Source organism: Triticum aestivum, chromosome 1B (assembly GCF_018294505.1).
Source record: "Triticum aestivum cultivar Chinese Spring chromosome 1B, IWGSC CS RefSeq v2.1, whole genome shotgun sequence".
Lineage (NCBI taxonomy): Eukaryota > Viridiplantae > Streptophyta > Magnoliopsida > Poales > Poaceae > Triticum > Triticum aestivum.
Window position 1 is genome coordinate 687,555,338 of NC_057795.1, and position 17,881 is coordinate 687,573,218.

The following is a 17,881-nucleotide window of genomic DNA, read 5'->3' on the forward strand; positions in this document are numbered from 1 at the left end:
GCGGTTTGATTACTGAACCAGAAGATCAAAAGCTGTAACCAAGCTTAAACTACTCCACGCACTTAGCAGCATGTGCAAGGCACTTCACATGACTCCACTCACTTTCCGGCACCAAACACGTTATGTCTGCCAAAGTTTGCACTGAGGCGGCACATTCGCCGAAACTACCCACACACTTTGGTAATTACTCGCTCTTCCTATATTTTTCTCTTATATTATTGTAGTGTCAAAAAATGTCTTACATTATGAAACGGAGGGAGTAAATTAATAACCATACTAACTCAAGCGCATATAGAGGGACGCGGCTCCCCTGATGTGCCGTTGACATACTGGCATGTGGACCCGGGCCCGCACGTCAGTGGCTCCACGTCAGGGGGCAGTACGTCAGAGGATCCACTTCCCATATAGAGCTGCCCTAGCACACCAAGCATACAGCTGTTAAGTATCGATCTAAACAAAAAATACTATACAAGTCATAGAGATGCGTACAACTCTTCAGTAAAAAATGAACACACACAAGGACTGAGCATAGAGTTGTTGTCTTGATCCAATTACCAAGGTCCGATCCAGCACCCAAACTTCAACAAGCAAGATCCCATCACGCACCTCGTCATCGTCTGCCCTACCAGTCTTCCTCCCAGCACCTTCAACCCAACACCTACGTATTGAGAGGCGGCGGCCATGGCGGCGCTCGGCAGCATGCTTGCTGCTACCATCCTCAAGGTGGTGGGTGACCAGGTTGGTTCTCTGATTGGAGGTCAGATCGCGCTACAGATGAATTTGGACAAGGACCTCAAGAAGATGAAGATGGCGCTGGAGTCTGTCAAGGCAGTGCTCAAGGTCGCGGAGAGGCGGTCCATCACCGACGAACTGACGGGTCTTTGGCTGAAGCGGCTCAAGGACTTCTTGTATGAGGTCTCTGACATGATTGATGAGTTCGAAGCAGACACACGAGCCATCACCCAGCCGTCTGCGCGCAAGGTATGCATTTGTGCAGTAAATTGACGCAGTTCTTTAATTTGTGAGTATGCTACTCTTCTCTTTTTGAGAAACAAGTGCTTTACGTCTGCTGCATCCAGATGCACATCTGGGTGCAGAGTGGTAGCTTTGCTTGGCTACAAAATGAGCTGCCATATAGGTATTCGAAAATAATTTGAAAAGAATTATTTAAACATACTGAGCTGTTGAATCTGCTAGTAGATTGTTTGGCTTGATCTTGGATCTATGATTGTCCACATCCTCACCAACACTATTTTTTAACAAATGACGGATTTTATCGACTCCAAATGAAATATCAAGCGGACACAAACACAATGATTTTAACACTCTGCTTCTTAATAGCTAGGATGCACACAGCTAATAAACAAGTCCACATCTTTACAACACTTGGAAATCTGTTATCCAGTATCGTCAATAATAATTTGGGAACCAGATCCTTGGATGAACTAGACATGGTTTTGACAGGCCTCAGCCTTCGGGCCGGGCATCTGAAACATCTCCATACCATTTTTTTAGCTCAAGTGCTCAGCACATCATTAAAGGTGGCATTGATCTTAACCTTGGCAGTTACAGTCGGAGGTTCTTAGAAATAAGAGGATGTGCCTCTTAATGTTTTAACAAAATTTTCTGTTGGCTGAATGCATTTTGTAATATCCTACTATGCTAAACTGCCGGGTGCTGGTGATTTTGTATTTTACTAACAAAGCAACTGTCTTGCAGTTCTCCTTCAAAAAATATTTGGTGTTCATGATCCCTTGTCTCACAATTGGCCCCAACATTACAATGGCCAATAGGATGAAGAACATGAGGGACGACCTCAAGGTCATAACAGATCAACACAAGGAATTCAAGTTACCAGATTGCACTAATGCCAATGAGCCAAAGGTGAATGATATACGGGAAACATCATCAAACCTGGAGACACAAATCATTGGGAGGACTGAAGAGAGAGACATAATATTGGCTTCTTTATCTGAGAGCATGACAAAGGATATCACAATCCTTCCTATATATGGCATTGGAGGCCTTGGCAAGACAACCTTGGCAAAAATGGTTTACAATAGTTCCCAATTCAATGAATACTCTCAAGTGTGGGTTTATGTGTCTCAGACATTTGATTTGATCAAAATTGGGAACTCTATAATATCACAACTATCAGAGAAAGATAAAGAGAGTGGGTACACTGGAAAGCAGATGATCCATAATTCCCTTGAAAAGCTCCTTGCCAACAAGAAGGTTCTGATTGTTTTAGATGACCTGTGGGAAGACAACATATCTCAGTTGGAAGAACTGAAAGATATGTTAAAAGCTGCGGAGAGCAGTAAGGTGGTTATTATAGCAACCACACGAAGTGAAGGTATTGCGAAGAAAATGTCTACCATCCAACCATACAAATTAGCACCATTGACTGATGATATGTGTTGGTCTATTATAAAGCAAAAGAGTGCATTTGAATCTAGAGGTGACAAAGAACAATTGGAAGAAATAGGGAAGGTCATTGCAATGAAGTGTGCGGGTGTGGCTTTAGCAGCTAAATCACTTGGGCACATGTTGCAATCTATGAAATATGGTCAATGGGAATCAGTGAGAGATAGTAATATCTGGACTGCACCTTCTTTGGAAGATACATCTTCTACACAAGTGCTTGCATCTCTAAAGTTAATTTATAGTGTTTTGCCTTCATATCTGAAGCTATGCTTTGCCTATTGTGCAATATTTCCAAAAGGTCACAAGATACTTAAAGATGATCTTATTCATCAGTGGTTTCTCTTGGTTTCTCTTCCTGGGAACTCGGCGAAAGATACATTAGTCAGCTTTTGGGCCTTTCTTTTCTTGACCATTTCAACTACCTTTTACGATTTGTTTTCATTGTTCTGTTGGAACTGATGTAAGGTAACTCAAGTATAGTTCTAAAGTACACAAGCTGATAGATATTGAAATTGTAATGTAATTCTAAAATTGCTGAGAATGATTCGGAGTACATCACATAATCATTGCTTAGAGTGCAGCTTTTCCAAATATCTTCTTGACAATATCTCAACGATTGATACACACAAATGCAACCCAACACATCCCGACAATATTCAATTATTGGTTTTACTGTAGCATGCTAGTTAAATAAGAAGTACACATTAGTAAGTACTCTGGCGACAAGTAATATGGATCCAAGGGAGAACTAAGGCCGTCGGGAGAATCATAATGTCCTATTGTAAGAAATGCCCACCCCGAGGTCTTTAGTTCGCAATCCAGATGTGGCATATGCATTTGCATAAACACAATCTCTTACTTACACATGCCATTGGGCTTACTGTGACTAGCATGATTATTTGGTGCGAGAAGTTAATCTCCCTGTTCTTTTTTTGATATTCTTTTAGAGTCAGTCTTTTTACAACATTAATCATAAAATATACACCAATATATTTCGGTTCACTGTAGCGGTTATAGATATTCAGGACTAAAACACTCATCCGATGCGGTCTTGGAAACCATCATGGAGAATCACCCCTGGTATACATGCAAACTAGACAGTACCATCACAAAACATAGAACTGTTTCAGACATACTCCCTCCGCAACTTAATACTCCCTCTGTTCCGTAATGTAGTGCCTATAGATTTTTGCAAAAGTCAAACATTACAAACTTTGACCATATTTATAAAGAAAAGTAGGTACATCTAGAATTCCAAATGCACGTCATTGGATACATCGTAAGTTATATTTTCAGAATTTACATGTTTGCTATTGTAGATGTAGACATTTTTTTACTTACCCTTGGTCAAAGTTGACAAAGTTTGACTTTCACAAAAATCTATAGGCACTACATTGTGGAATGGAGGGAGTATAAGATTTTTTGACATTCTTATAGTGCCAAAAACGTCTTATATTAAGTTATGGAGATACTATAGTACATTATGTGTTTTACCAGCCACCAGTACGCGCGGGACAGAGATAGCTCGAGCTAACACACGTGGACAGAGTAACCCGCCAATGAACACATGCATCAGACGGTCAATCAAGGCAATCGCTAGCCATCTTCTATTAGCCAAATGTAATAATAATAATAATGATAATAATAATAATAACAATATTATTATTATTATTATTATTATTATTATTATTATTATTATTATTATTATTATTATTCCTGCTAGCGAGCTCACATTACAAAAGCATTGATGTAATTCCTTTCACACAAAATGGTCAAATAGACAAATAAACGTTTCTGTACAACTAAGAATAAGTTCATACATATAATTATAAGCATATTTTCAGAAACCAGTATTATCCCATGTTTAATGGACCATGGCAGCTATCACCGCCAGGTTTCGTCAAAATTGCTGGTGATGTATCTTATGTGATAGGTTTTTTCGTACTAGTGAGAGACTGAAAAATTGTGGTTGCTGCCGCCGGATATGATATGACGCGGGCTGCCTGTTGCAGCTACCTCACATGGAGGCCGAGGCTACCTACCACCTGCCTACATAGGGAGGTGGGAGAAGATGAACTACAACCCCCTCGTCTTTCTCGTTGATAGGTGATCATCCATAGAGGCGCTGCTGTGTTTTCATTTTCCTACATTTTCTTGTTTTTTTGTGCTTCTGTTGCATTAGTGTTCGCAATATTCTTTTTCCTTCTTCTGAATTTTATCAAATAATTATTTTTCTTCCCAAGTTTCCTTGAATTCACATATTTTTTGTAAATAAAATCATGTTTAACTCGCAGACACTGGCGCAAAAGAACCGTCGCGTCATCGAATATGATTTTGCAATGTTTGAGAGAAGAAATTCGTATGGGCTTGAGACTCAAAGTTTAAAATTGTCCAGTCTAGATCTTAAAGACCAAATCTATACTTTGGAAATAGCAGGGGACCAAGAATAGTATTTAGTATTTAATAAAGGAGTTGACGCATAAAATGGTTTAGATTTAAGGAATGAAGTCATAAATTGTTTAAATATAAATGAGTCCAAAAGTCTGACACTGCTGAATGATTTTGTTGCAGAATTTTGAGCCATATGATGAACATGTTATATTATTGACCATGCATGACCTGGTGCACGATTTAGCAAGACCTGTTCTGGAGGATGAAATTATTTTTGTTGGCAAAGTCAATAATGCTGAAGGAAGCCGCTACCACTATGCATTGCTAGATGATTGTAGCAGGCCATTGGGATCAGACTTATCCAAGATAAGAGCGTTGCGTTTTATGGATTGTGACAAATATGAACTTCATGATGCTGCATTTTCATCTGCCAAGTCTTTGCGTGTCTTGGACTTAAGTGAGTGCGCCATATATACGTTGGCGGATTGTATTGGTGAACTCAAGCAATTGAGATATCTTAATGCTCCAAGAGTCCAAGATGCAAAGATTTCAGACACTATCACCAAGCTCTCAAAATTGATTTATCTGAATCTTCATGGATCTCCTACAATCTTAGCATTACCAGAGGCAATTGGAGAAATTGAGAGTCTAATATATCTTGATTTGTCAAGTTGTTCGGGAATTACAAAACTGCCAGAATCATTCAGGAGGCTACAAAAACTGGCGCATTTGGACTTATCAAATTGCTCTTCTGTGGGAGGAATATCAGTGTTCTTGGAGAGTCTCACACAGCTAGAGTATTTGAACTTATCATACTGCCCAAAAATCGGAGATATACCAGAAGTTCTGGGCAGCCTATCCAAACTGCAGTATTTAAACTTATCAAACAGCTCATATCTTCAACGTGGTAAAGAAGCAGAATTTTTGGGTGCCCTCACCAAACTCGAGTATTTGAACTTATCTTCATGGGATTGTGAAATCAAAAAGCTCCCTGAATCTTTGGGCAGATTCAGTCAACTCAAGTACTTAAACATATCAGGTTGGGCAGATATGAAAAAATTGCCAAGATTATTTGGGAGTCTGAAGAATCTGCTCCATCTTGACCTATCATATTGTTATATGGTTGATGGTGTACATGAAGCTTTGGTCGGTCTTGCCAGTCTGCAATATTTGAATTTAGAAAAAACACATGTCAGTTCCCTGCCAGATGATCTTACCAAGCTCCGGTATTTAAATTTGTCTGGACTAAGAAATCTATCTCCGGTAGACTCCTTGGATGATCCTCTCTCTGCAGAAACCTGGGACAGTCTAATCAACAATATATGCAGAATTGATCTTTCAGAGCTAGAGCATTTGGACTTGTCTGTAAATCATAATATGAAAAGAATACCTGAAAGTATTTGTAGCCTGACAAAACTGCACACATTGGACCTCTCGGGATGCACAGATTTGGAGAAAATACCTGAAAGTATATGCACAGTTGGTAGCTTGAAGTTTCTTTATTTAGAGAATTGTTACAGTCTTGATGAAATACCTCAACTCAGTAGCAGTGCAATGTCGTTACCACACTTTGTGGTGCGTGCTGGTAGTGATGGATCTAGCAGTAATCTAGTCCTGCTTAAGCCCACAGATCCTTCTGAGCTGGAGATAACTAAGCTTGAAAATGTGAAGTCCGCAGGAGAGGCACATAGTATAAAATTAATGGAAAAGCAAAGCATTCGGAAGTTGAAACTGGAGTGGACTCGTGGTGTTGACAGATTTGTGGATGACAAAATATTGCTGGAAAAACTAGTGCCTCCAAGCACATTGAGTAAATTGGAGATATGTGGTTATAATAGTGTCATCTTTCCAGGCTGGGTAGTGGGACAACTACGAAACCTAGACTCACTGGTTCTCAGAGATATGGCAAATCTGGAAGAGTGGGACACTTCATACGCCACCGGTTAGGAGAAGGTGTTAAAAGGAGTGAAAATACTTGGTTGCCCCATGCTAAGGATGAAAAGGCCTCTGCCTAAAGCTAAAAAATGGGAGATAATATGCAGTGACAATGTGTTATTATCGTGGAATGAGTGCATTGTGTCACAGAACAGTGCTTCCTCTTCTCCAGTAACTACTAGGCTGTCAGTTGGAGCCTGCAAGGGGCCTCACCAATGGAGGTGGCTTCAACACTTTCCTGGACTCCTTTCTTTGGATATTGCCAATTGTGGCGATCTAACCTGCTCACCGTATATCATCCAACTACTGTCCTCTTTGAAGGAACTATGCCTAGAAGACGAAGACATGGAAGAACTGCCAATATGGTTGGGCGAGCTACCATCCCTAAAGTATCTGAATATACATGGTAGCAATGGTGTAAAGGAGTTGAATGAGAACATGAAGCAACTCACAAAGCTTGAATCACTGGAACTGTATTTCTGCAAAAGCATATCTGCAGTGCCACATTGGCTAGGCGAATTGACCTCTCTCAAGAAACTTTGGATACATAACAATGAAGGCTTGAGGTCTTTGCCGGCAAGCATCCAACAACTCACCAGCCTCCAGGAAATAGTACTTATTCACTGCTATGCATTAGAGCAGGTGGTTGCTGAAACAGAGGAGGGAAAGATGAAGCTGGCTGACAACCAACAAAGGGAATCTGCACTGCCCACCTCTCTAAAGAGTCTTTATCTGTATGAATGTGTTAGTATCAAGTCTTTTCCCGAGGGAATACATAAACTCACTAACCTACAGGACCTAACAATAAGGAGGTGCCCGGGACTAAAGGAATGGTGTGAATTAGAGGAGACCAAGACCTTTCTGGCTCGCATAGGAAAGAAGGTATGTGCCCTGACACGCCCTAAGTGGGTTCTTTCATGCATAAATGCCGAGATATTCGTCTGCTTTGCTTTGCAATTTCCCTTTTGTTTAAAAGCACCTTGTTTTGCAAAAATATAACAATAGCACAAATACAACTTGTCTAATTTCTAGAGTACCTCTAGCGTCTAGTGAGAGTGTACCGCTACCAATGTAAAGATGGACACAATAAGTGTCTTGGGAATTTGTTTGCAGTACAGGCCAGTGCGTTACACTTTTCTTCTTGATCTGAACAAAACATCTTACTTGTGTATATTGAACCTGCACTTATCACTCATATCAACTAGAACCGAATCTAATCAAGTAATTTTCACCATTCGTTTTACAGCTGATTGAGTTCTAGACAGTGCATGCATGCATATACTGCACAACCAGGTTGCGACCTGAATCAACCTGCAAGATTTTGTTCTGGGTAATTTAAATTGTTGGAGTTGAAGAAGGAGCTGAAATTACAAGCCATGGTGACGTGAAACTCGTTTGCAAGACCTGCAGCATCTGACTTTGAAGCTGCAGGCCATCGCCTGTACTAGTGTTCTTTGTGCTTAGTTTGGAGGTATATGTTCCCTGCTCCTTTCACCGCCTCTCTGTTTTTGTATGTTTACCAAACAGGAGATTGCAGTACTTGTAACGTCTGTGATTTCCATTTATTCGGTCCTGGTGAGCGTGGGGGGTACACCCCTCGCTTGTGTTGAGCATGCCTACCACTTGTAATCTGTTGTTAGTTTGTCTGTAAGGAAACTACTCTACTCTTTACAGTCTTACTCGGTGTTAGCAGTGAAAGCAGAGTTACCTGGAATCAACCCTCAAGGTTTTGTTGTAGGTGTTGTGCTGTTAAATTTACAGAGTTGAAGGAGGAGCGGAGTTTTGCAAGATGTGCAGCATGCATGCAACTCTGAGGCTTTACTAGTGTTCTGCTCTGCATAATTTTGTGCTTAGTTTGCATATTTTTGTTACCTGCTTCGGCAACTGTCCAAATGATTGTAGAACTTGCATGTTCGTGGCTTGTATTCATTCCGTCCTAGAGTGTACTTGCTTGCTTATACAACTTGTTGCTAGTTTAGTTTGTCTGTCAGCAAACTAATCTACTCGGTGTTAACAGGCAGCTAACCATGCTGAAGAAAGCCTGAAACATACTATAACAATGGCAGTACATTGTCTTACACGAGTGGTGCCCACGTGTCGTCGCCGGTGACCTTTGTCTCCCTCGTCATCCCCGGAGGTCGCCGCACGCCGACCTCCTCTGCTCCAGCTCCACGGTGGCGGGAGGGCGAGAGGATGGCGGTGGACCGAAGGTGAAAGAATTCCAGCCGTCCTAGCGCTTGCATGAAGGGGGGAGGAAGATTGATTCCAGCCGGCTCGCCGGCGCTGTGTTGCGCGTGATTTGGGGAATTTGACAAGACGACGAGCCATGTCGGTCTCAGACTGGACTCGAGCCCAGCCCACTGTCGAACAGGCAGAACTTGTATTTCGACGAGAAAGGGTTTCCCTGCTTTGAAATACTTGTCGAAGGAATGGATGTATCTAGATGTATTTTAGTTTTATATACATTCATTTTTATGCATTTCTCCGACAAGTATTTCCGGACGGAGGTTACAAAGCAGAAAACCTATTTAACGCGTTTTCGTCGAACAGTCCACGGGCGACCTAGAGCGGGATTTTGCCAGGCCCAACTGTTCTGGTTTTGGGAATCTTCTAGAGCATTCCCAGCTAGTTTTTACTAGTCTTCGAAACCTTCTAGAAGTCCTGGACTGGTTTTTCTTTTTCTCTTTCCTTTTTTCTGTTTCTTTTTTCTTCTTTTTTTTCCTTTTTTCTGTCTTCATTTATTTCTTTTTTGTATTTCTCTTTCTTTTTTCTTTTCTCTATTTCTATTTTAATTCTTAGTCTACTCGATTTTACTTTCTATTTTTACTTTTCAGAATTCCAAAAATTGTTCAAAAATTCTAGAAATGTTCTGAAGTTAAAAATTGTTCCTGTTTTATTGATTTTGTTCAGAAGTTCCAAAAAATTTAGTGATTTTTACAAAATGTTCTCGTATTTCAAAAAATGTTCATAAATTAAAAAGATGTTCCTATTTGAAAATATGTTCTTAATTTTAAAAAAATGTTCGCCTTTCAAAATATATTCATAACTCAAAAAATGTTCTGCTTTTCAATTTTTGTTCACAAATTCCATCAATGATCATAATGTTCGCTATTTCTCAATTTTGTTCAGAGTATCAATTTTTGTTCACATATGCAAAAACTTTTCCTTTTGTCCAAAATGTTCTTGTTTTAAAATTGTTCATTTTTCGACATTTGTTCATAAATTCGAAAAAGTTCCTATTTTAAATTTGTTCGCATATTGAAAAAGTGTTCACATCTTTTTAAAACTTGTTCATGATTCTAAAAAAATGTTCCAGTTTTCAAAAAAAAAGTCAACAATTCAAAAATGTTCTTGTTCTCAAAATTTGTTCACAAATTCAAATATGTTCACTTTTTAAAAAGTGATCAAACATTCACAAATTATTAGCATTTTGTCAAAACTTGTTCGTTATTGTCAAAAATTGTTCGGAATTTAGAAAACGTTCCTGTTTTTTCAAGATTTGTTCGCAAGTTCAAAAAATGTTCATGTTTTTAAAAGCAAATCACTATTCAGAAAATTGTTCACATTTTCTAGAAACATTTTCTTTTTTATCAAAAAATGATCGTAATTTAATAGAAATGTTCCTGTTTTTCAATATTTGTCCACAACTTCAAAATTGTTCCTGTTTTTCAAGTTTGGTTACAAATTCGAAAAATTGCTAACTTTTGTTCAAAACTTGTTTGTTTTCTGTAAAAAAGTTTGTACTTTCCAAATAATATATTCAGAATTTACAACAAATGATAGGAAAAGGAAAAATAATCCGATTCTTTAGATGTGGCTAGGTCTAAAGGACTCACATTGCAATTTCACTATCGAACAGAGTCTGGCGTAGTGGCTAGCTGCGCTTGTCTACAAGCTCTCGGTCGTGCTTCGAATCATATGCGAAGCCTGGACATTCTGCCGCAGAATGCGACAAATAGAAAGTCCCTACAAAGCAACCAACCGATACAACCAACGATAGGTACTGCGACGAAACATCACAGACGCGCCCAAAAGAAACGAAAGAAAAAATAAAGGGAACAAATGCCGACAACGGCGGATAGACAAAAAGGAAAAAGCCTCACGAGCACTGCACCCACTGTAGATCTCCCACCAAGATCCTAGACTCCGAAGCGCCGGTACCAATCAACACCTCCAATAAGGATCATGACGATGACGGCGTTGCTGCCAAGGGTTTCCCCTGGTACTCGACAAGGAGAGAAGAAGGATAGCCCCCGATGCCCTCCAAGAAGGTCCGGCGGCACCCTCAAGCGATGATACGTCTCCGTCGTATTTATAATTTTTGATTATTTCATGCCAATATTATTCAACTTTTACATACTATTGACAACTTTTTATATGCTAACTTACTTATCCAGTGCCCAGAGCCAGTTTCTGCCAAGGGAAGCCTCTGGTCAAACCTGGTACTCCTCTAACAACGATGATGCGAAGATTTCATGAGTGGTACATGGACATCTGCAGCAAGTCTGAGACGGATACTTTGACGCTGAGAGTTAAAGAGGAGCACGACCTCGTTGGAATTGATCTGTTGTCTGTTCCATATGAGGAGTTCTTCCAGTTTTTCAATCAATAGGCCCTTGATAAAACAATCATCACTTACTACTATCTGTAAGTACTACTTCTGTAATTAAGCCTCTATATATAGCTCAGCTCTTTTATTGCATGTGTATATAATTATCCTCACTATATTATGCAGATTGAAGATCGCCGAATTGAAGAAAAGACAAATCAATAATATTGGGTTCATAACACAAATCTCATGGATGAATGGAATGTTAAACATGATGCCAAACAAATCGAGGCCAACTTGCTCGCATCGTTACTTCGAAATCAAAACAAAGATACATTACTCTTTCCTTATGAATACATGTGAGTGTTACTGTCTTGTGCATATTCGGTTTCCCTTATTACTCGAGGTTATAATAATGTAATTGATGAGTTATGTGTGCGCAACTTTCACTTTATTCTGCTAGAGATTAAACTTGAGCAGGGACTAGTAACCGTCATAGACTCGAAACGAAAAAATCCCGAGGAGTATGCGACCATGACTAAAACACTGCAGGTCATCGCCCGTACTAGTGTCCTGTTCCACGGGGTCTTGAAGCTCTCAACCTAGTTCGTTTCTACTTTGTGCTTAGTTCGCATAGTTTTGTTTCCTGCTTCGATCAATGCATGGCTAGTTTTCGTATGTTTGACCAGAGAGACGGATGATTGTACAACTTGTATGTGATATACGAGTAGGTCCTGAAGAGCGTGATAGGTACTGTACTTGCTTGTTGAGGGTGATAGCAAACTACTCTACTCGGTGTTAACAGGCAGCTAATCATGCTGAAACCTGAAAGATATATATTGCGAAAAGAAATCTGAAACATATGGCAGTGGCAGTACATCGTCTTACCCGAGTGGTTGTCCGGTGGCTTCGCACGATGCCCACGTGTCGCGGTGACCTCTGCCTCCCTCGCCATCTCCGGTCGCCGCACGTCGACCTCCACCGCTCGATCTCCACGGTGGCGCTAGGGCGAGAGGATGGCGGTGGACCGGCGGTGAAAGAACCCAGCCGTCCTAGCGCTTGGATGAAGGGGGGAGGAAGTCAATGGCGGGAGAAGATTGATTCCAGCCGGCTCGCCGGCGTTGTGTTGCACGTGCACGTGATTTGGGGAATTTGACAAGACGACGAGCCATGTCGGTCTCAGACTGGACTCGATTTGCCCAGCCCACTATCGACCATGCACAACTTGTAAAGCAGGAAAACCCCGAAATCACTAGTTAGTTAAGGAGTACTCCTTGCGGAGATCACTCCAACTCCCCCAGGTTGCGACAAGTGGCGCGCTGCATGTGCGCCACTTCTCGCAACCTGCGAGTTTTTCCTTTTTTTTGTAGATCCGTTTATTCAAAATATTTTATCTCTTAAACCGTGCGTCCAAATCTTGAACCGTTTTCGCCGTTGGATTCCTCGCGTCAAGATCTGATAGGTTTTGACGAACTTTTTTATGAAAAAAATGAACGAAGAAAACCAGACGAAAAAACTAAACTGGGAGCACGGTTTTTTCCCCTTTCTGAAAGAAGCACGGCCATGACTCTCGCGAAAGCACAACCGTGCCTCTCGCGGAAGCAAAAGCGTGCCTCTCACGAAAGAAAAAAAACAAAAAATGCGTTTTTCCCGTTTTCGAAGACGCATGGCCGTGACTCTCGCGAAAGCACAACCGTGCCTCTCGCGGAAGCAAAATCGTGCCTCTCGCGAAAAAAAAAGAAAACGTGTTTTTTTTCGTTTTCAAGAGGCACGGCCGTGACTCTCGCGAAAGCACAACCGTGCCTCTCGCGGAAGCAAAACCGTGCCTCTCGCGAAAGAAAAAAAAACAGAAAACAAGTTTTTTTTTCGTTTTCAAGAGGCACGGCCGTGCCTCTCGCGAAAGCACAATTGTGCCTCTCGCGAAACAAAACCGTGACTCTCGCGAAAAAACAAGTTTTCTTACGCAAATAATTTTTTTTCCAATTTTTTTGTCAAAAAGCTAGGGAAGACCGGTGAAAAACCAAAACGTCAAAAAAACCCGAAAAAAATATTTAAAAAGCCAAAAACGCGTGCAAAAAAATAAAAAAATAAAATCCGGAGGGAACGCCCAGATCGCGACGCGTGGCGATGGCTGAGAGTGCGCCAAGTGGCGCTGATCGTTGCGAGGCTCCCGAAGGAGCGCTCGTTAATTAGTTGCTCCCGGAAAACCCCTATTTGCGTCAAACAGTGGACGTATCGCACAGGCGGGCAACCTAGAGCGGGATTTGGGCCAGCCCAACTATAGCGTACGTATAGGTTCTTGTTTTGGGAATCTAGAGCATTCCCAGCCGGTTTTTACTGGTTTTGGGAACCTTCTAGAAGTTCTGAACCAGTTTTTCTTTTTCTTTTTTTCTTTTTTCTTTTTTCTTTTTCTGTTTCTTTTTTTCGTTTTTCTTTTTGTTTCTTTTTTTATGTTTTCATTTATTTCTTTTTTGTATTTCTCTTTCTTTTTCTTCTCTCTATTTCTATTGTAATTCTTAATCTACTCATTTTTTCTATGTCATCAGAACGTCATCGATGTCTCGCCCTATCGCCGAGTGTGATAGGCTGGTGAAAAGGCCGACCTGGTGTGGCGACAACGTTGTGCAAGCCCGTTGTTGCCGTTGAAGATGTTTGAGGGCATAGCATTGCCCCGGTGATGTTGTTGTAGAGTTGCCGTAATACCGACAACTGAGGGGCGGGGCCACCTTCAGTGTCATCATCATGGTTTGAAGCTTGGTGTTGTTGTAGTTGACGATGCCTACGGCTTGTGGTGTTGAAAACGACGTCGTGCAGGGATGCCGCCGTCGAGCGAATGATCGAGGGCCTAGCGTCGCCCTGGTGGTGTCGTTGTTGTGGAGGCGACAAAGTGCTAACACTGAGGGACAGTGCCGCCCTTGACGTCAATGTTGATATATTCTTTTTATTTTAATACTATTTATAGTACAAAATCTCATCAAACAGTCACCATTGCCCTAAGACATGGTAGTCACATTGATGTGGGCCTTGTATACTGGCGCTCATGCATCGAATCATGGAACTTTGAGATGGTTTACGGTTATCTTTTTTGTTGTTCACAATAACCCTTTTGAATCATAGTAATGATAAACTTGTATGAGAACTTTGAGATGGTTTACGGTTGATCCTACTATGTTTAACACCTGGTGGCTGTTTCCTTTGGTTGGAGTCATCTCCTTCGGTATTATTATGAAATGGTTCACATGTACCGTTTTATCCTCGTGCATGCACACTATGATACTTGACGCAGAATAGCACAAAGTGGAGCTCGCATTTGGTGCATTCCAATGACCAACCATCACCTTTGGTGTTTTGAATTTGCTGTAGTAATATGCATATTTGATTGCGTGTCTGTGCTCTGTTCGATAACGAAGAGCCATCTTTGATCGTAGTAGTGTCTTCCGTGCAAAGACACACCTACCGCAGCGAAGAGCCTAGTCACAGTTTGGACAAAAGGGAACGAATCAACTTGTGGTTGGATGGCTTGTACCGCAGTAGTGTCTTTCCATGCTGTAGTACTCCCTTCATTTTTTTTGTCTGCATATAAGATTTGATAAAAAGTCAAACCTTGTTAATTTTGACTAAGTTTATAGAAAAATATATCGATATTCACAATATGAACTCAATATTGTTAGATGCATCATGAAATTAATTTTCATACCATATAGCTTTAGTGTTTTAGATGTTGATATTCTTTTCTACAAAGTTGGTCAAATTTACAAAGTTTGATTTTGACCGAATCTTATATGCAGACTAAAAAGAAATGGATGGAGTAATATGCACATTTGATTGCGTGTCCGTGCTCTGTTCGAGAACAAAGAGCCATCTTTGATTGTAGTAGTGTCTTTCGTGCAAGGACACACCTATCGCCGCGAAGAGCCCAGTCACAGCTTGGACAAAGGGAGAATATCATTCCATTTTATTTCTTATTTTTCATAAACTTTACATTTTTTTTCACCCATGATTATAAACACGTCACATCACCAAGACGCACAACATTTTAGCAGCATCACCAAGAACGAAATTAAGAGACGAAACATGCAAAGACAATACACTCCAAAGAAATGAAAGCTCCCATATCAGATGAAATGGAGTCTACGGTATCATTTTGGCAGCAGCGGGAAGAGGAGGGATGCTCTGCTCATTCCTGAAGAAATCATGGGGATCCACCATGGTCTTCACAGCTGCCAACCTCTTAAAATTTCCTTTGAAATACTTGTGTCCCCAGCTGACTCTAGCCTTCTCATAGCTGGTCACGTTACCGTCCAACTCATTCGTCCCCAGGTCAAGGTCCCTGTAGTTGACATACACAGCCCTTGGGTTGTTGGACACGTAAGGCTCCATCTCCTTGTACAGTCCCCTGACCCAGCTCATTCGCTTCTCCGCTGCCGCCGTCCCGTTCTCGTACCAGACTGAGTAGTACTGGAGCTGGTAAAGGTTCCCCTGCCGGTGCGGGAACGGCGTTTCCGACGGTGAGATGCTGCTCATCAAGCCACCGTAAGGGTCCAGCATGAGCAGCGCCGCCTCGGGCTTCTCGAGCCACGCCGTCCATATGCTCTCCCACACGTCCTTTGGAATGGGCTCTTGCACGTGGTCGGACTTGACCTTGAGATAGTAGCGCGGATTGCTGCTCCTGTTGAGGAGCTGCTTCAGTGGTATGGACGTCGCGGAGAAGCCGAAGAAGACCGTGGACTGGACCCAGCTCACCTCCTGGCAGTTTTGCTCCGTCATTCCAAGCTCAGGGAAGCGATATTGCATGAGCCGATGGAGGTCGCCGCATCGGCCAAGAAACAGCGCCTGGAAATTAGCCTGCTGGTTCAGCACGAGCACGCGGAGGTACAGGTCTTGCGGTGAAGCCGGTGCCATCTCCTGCCATTTGGTAATCAATTCGATAGCGGATTGGTTCCTTGACCGGATGATGCTGAACACCGTGACGGTCTCCGGCACGGGGACTAGCCGCACCTTCCACGACAGCACGACGCCGAAGCTCTCGCCGCCTCCGCCACGGATAGCCCAGAAGAGGTCCTCCCCCATGGTGCTCCTGTTCATCAGCCTTCCGTCAGCGTCCACGACGAGGGCGTCGAGGACATTGTCGGCGGAGAGGCCATACTTGCGTGCCAGCGAGCCGAACCCGCCGCCGCTCAGGTGGCCACCAATGCCCACGGTGGGGCACGAGCCCGCCGGGAACCCGAGCGAGCAGCTGGCGGAGCCGACGGCGTAGTAGAGCTCGCCAAGGGTGGCGCCGGACTCGACCCACGCCTCAGCACGCGCCGGGTCGACGTGGATCGCCCGGAGGGCGGCGAGGTCCAGCACCGCGAAGGGCTCCTTGTGCTTGTTGAGGTGGACGGAGGCGTAGGAGAGGCCCTCGTAGTCGTGGCCGCCGCTTCGCACGCGGACGCGGACGCCGTGGCGGCGGCCGCAGCACACGGTGGTTTGCACGTGGGCGTGCTCGGTGGCCGCGATGATCCCTAGAGGCTTGGAGGTGTCCGGCAGGATGTAGCGGAGGTTCCGGGCGGTGGAGAGCAGGAGGGCAGAGTAGGACGGGGTTGCCGGGGTCTGGATGAGGCGAGACGGGATGTCCGCGGAGAGGCAGCCAAGGAATTCATCGATCGCAGCAGTGGAAGCTAAAGAGGACGTGTTTTGACCCGAGAGGACGCAGAGAGTTAGGACAAGGTGGTGTAAAATTGTCGTCCTCGGTGGTGTCCTTGCCATGTTTGCTTGATCCGCTAGTCAATTGGCAACTATATCTGGCTGTGAGCGCTATATAGAAGGCGGCAACTATCATATATAGTCGAAGCATCATCTGTATGAAATTTGATTTTGCCAACCACAATGTCTCATGCGGTAGTTGAAGCATCATCTGTCATATCTAGTTGACCTAGTGGTTCCACAGCTGGCCAATATGTTCCGTACAAGAAAAAGCAAAACCGTGGAGGAAATCAGAGACACCAAGAGTTCAATATATGTTTTATGTCTAATCTCACCTATACTAATCCACTTCACCCCCATTGCAGTGAAGCTCCATATACGCCTACCTTCGCTGAACCATTTTTGGAAAACAGAACCATTGTGCTGGGATGTTTTTGTTTCCTCGTTTGGTAGAGTTCCTGCAAAAGATGCTGCCTCTATTTTAGTTATTGAGTAACTTTTGTTCGCAACATATTCCAAATTACAGGGACATTTTTTTTTTTGCAAAACAGAGAGATATCTTTTTGTTAACTCAGTTACTCAACATTCTTCAAAATGTTTGTTTGCCATTTTCTATGAACAATTCGGCCGTCTAGTAGCACGGGCAAAGTGGGCGACAGAACAGGGCCCCCAAATTTGTAGGGGCCCCAAATTTCCAATCCTCTTGTGCTGCCAAAGCTAGGAGCACCCTCACTGTCTCAGGTTGAGCAACCGGTGCAAACACCTCCTTATAGTCAACTTCTTGACGTTGTACATAGCCCTTTGCGACGAGTCTTGCCTTGTACTTCACAATGGCACCCTTCATGTCCTTCTTTAACTTCTAAACCCACTTTAAACCTATGTCCTTATGGTTCG

The 17,881-nt window shown here is 42.7% G+C and overlaps 2 protein-coding genes and 1 pseudogene across 2 annotated transcripts; 2 read left to right on the forward strand and 1 right to left on the reverse strand.

The window, feature by feature from the left end:
- The first annotated feature begins 524 nt into the window (after window positions 1–524).
- On the forward strand, window positions 525–3,000 carry LOC123101204 (putative disease resistance protein RGA3; annotated as a pseudogene).
- Window positions 3,001–5,852: 2,852 nt separating this feature from the next.
- On the forward strand, window positions 5,853–8,383 carry LOC123101214 (putative disease resistance protein RGA3). Its single transcript, XM_044522767.1, has 2 exons — window positions 5,853–7,635; window positions 8,000–8,383. Exons 1-2 carry the CDS (start codon window positions 6,805–6,807, stop codon window positions 8,012–8,014), a joined length of 846 nt encoding a protein of 281 aa, XP_044378702.1. The 5' UTR covers window positions 5,853–6,804; the 3' UTR covers window positions 8,015–8,383.
- A 6,853-nt stretch (window positions 8,384–15,236) lies between these two features.
- Window positions 15,237–17,083, reverse strand: LOC123101225 (berberine bridge enzyme-like Cyn d 4). Its single transcript, XM_044522773.1, has one exon. The coding sequence runs from the start codon at window positions 17,048–17,050 to the stop codon at window positions 15,434–15,436; it is 1,617 nt and encodes a 538-aa protein (XP_044378708.1). The 5' UTR covers window positions 17,051–17,083; the 3' UTR covers window positions 15,237–15,433.
- Between the last annotated feature and the right edge of the window lie 798 nt (window positions 17,084–17,881).

Bases quoted from the DNA above. Each gene is read 5' to 3' on its own strand.
- LOC123101214 (XM_044522767.1), top strand. From the start codon at position 6,805: ATGCTAAGGATGAAAAGGCCTCTGCCTAAAGCTAAAAAATGGGAGATA.
- LOC123101225 (XM_044522773.1), bottom strand. From the start codon at position 17,050: ATGGCAAGGACACCACCGAGGACGACAATTTTACACCACCTTGTCCTA.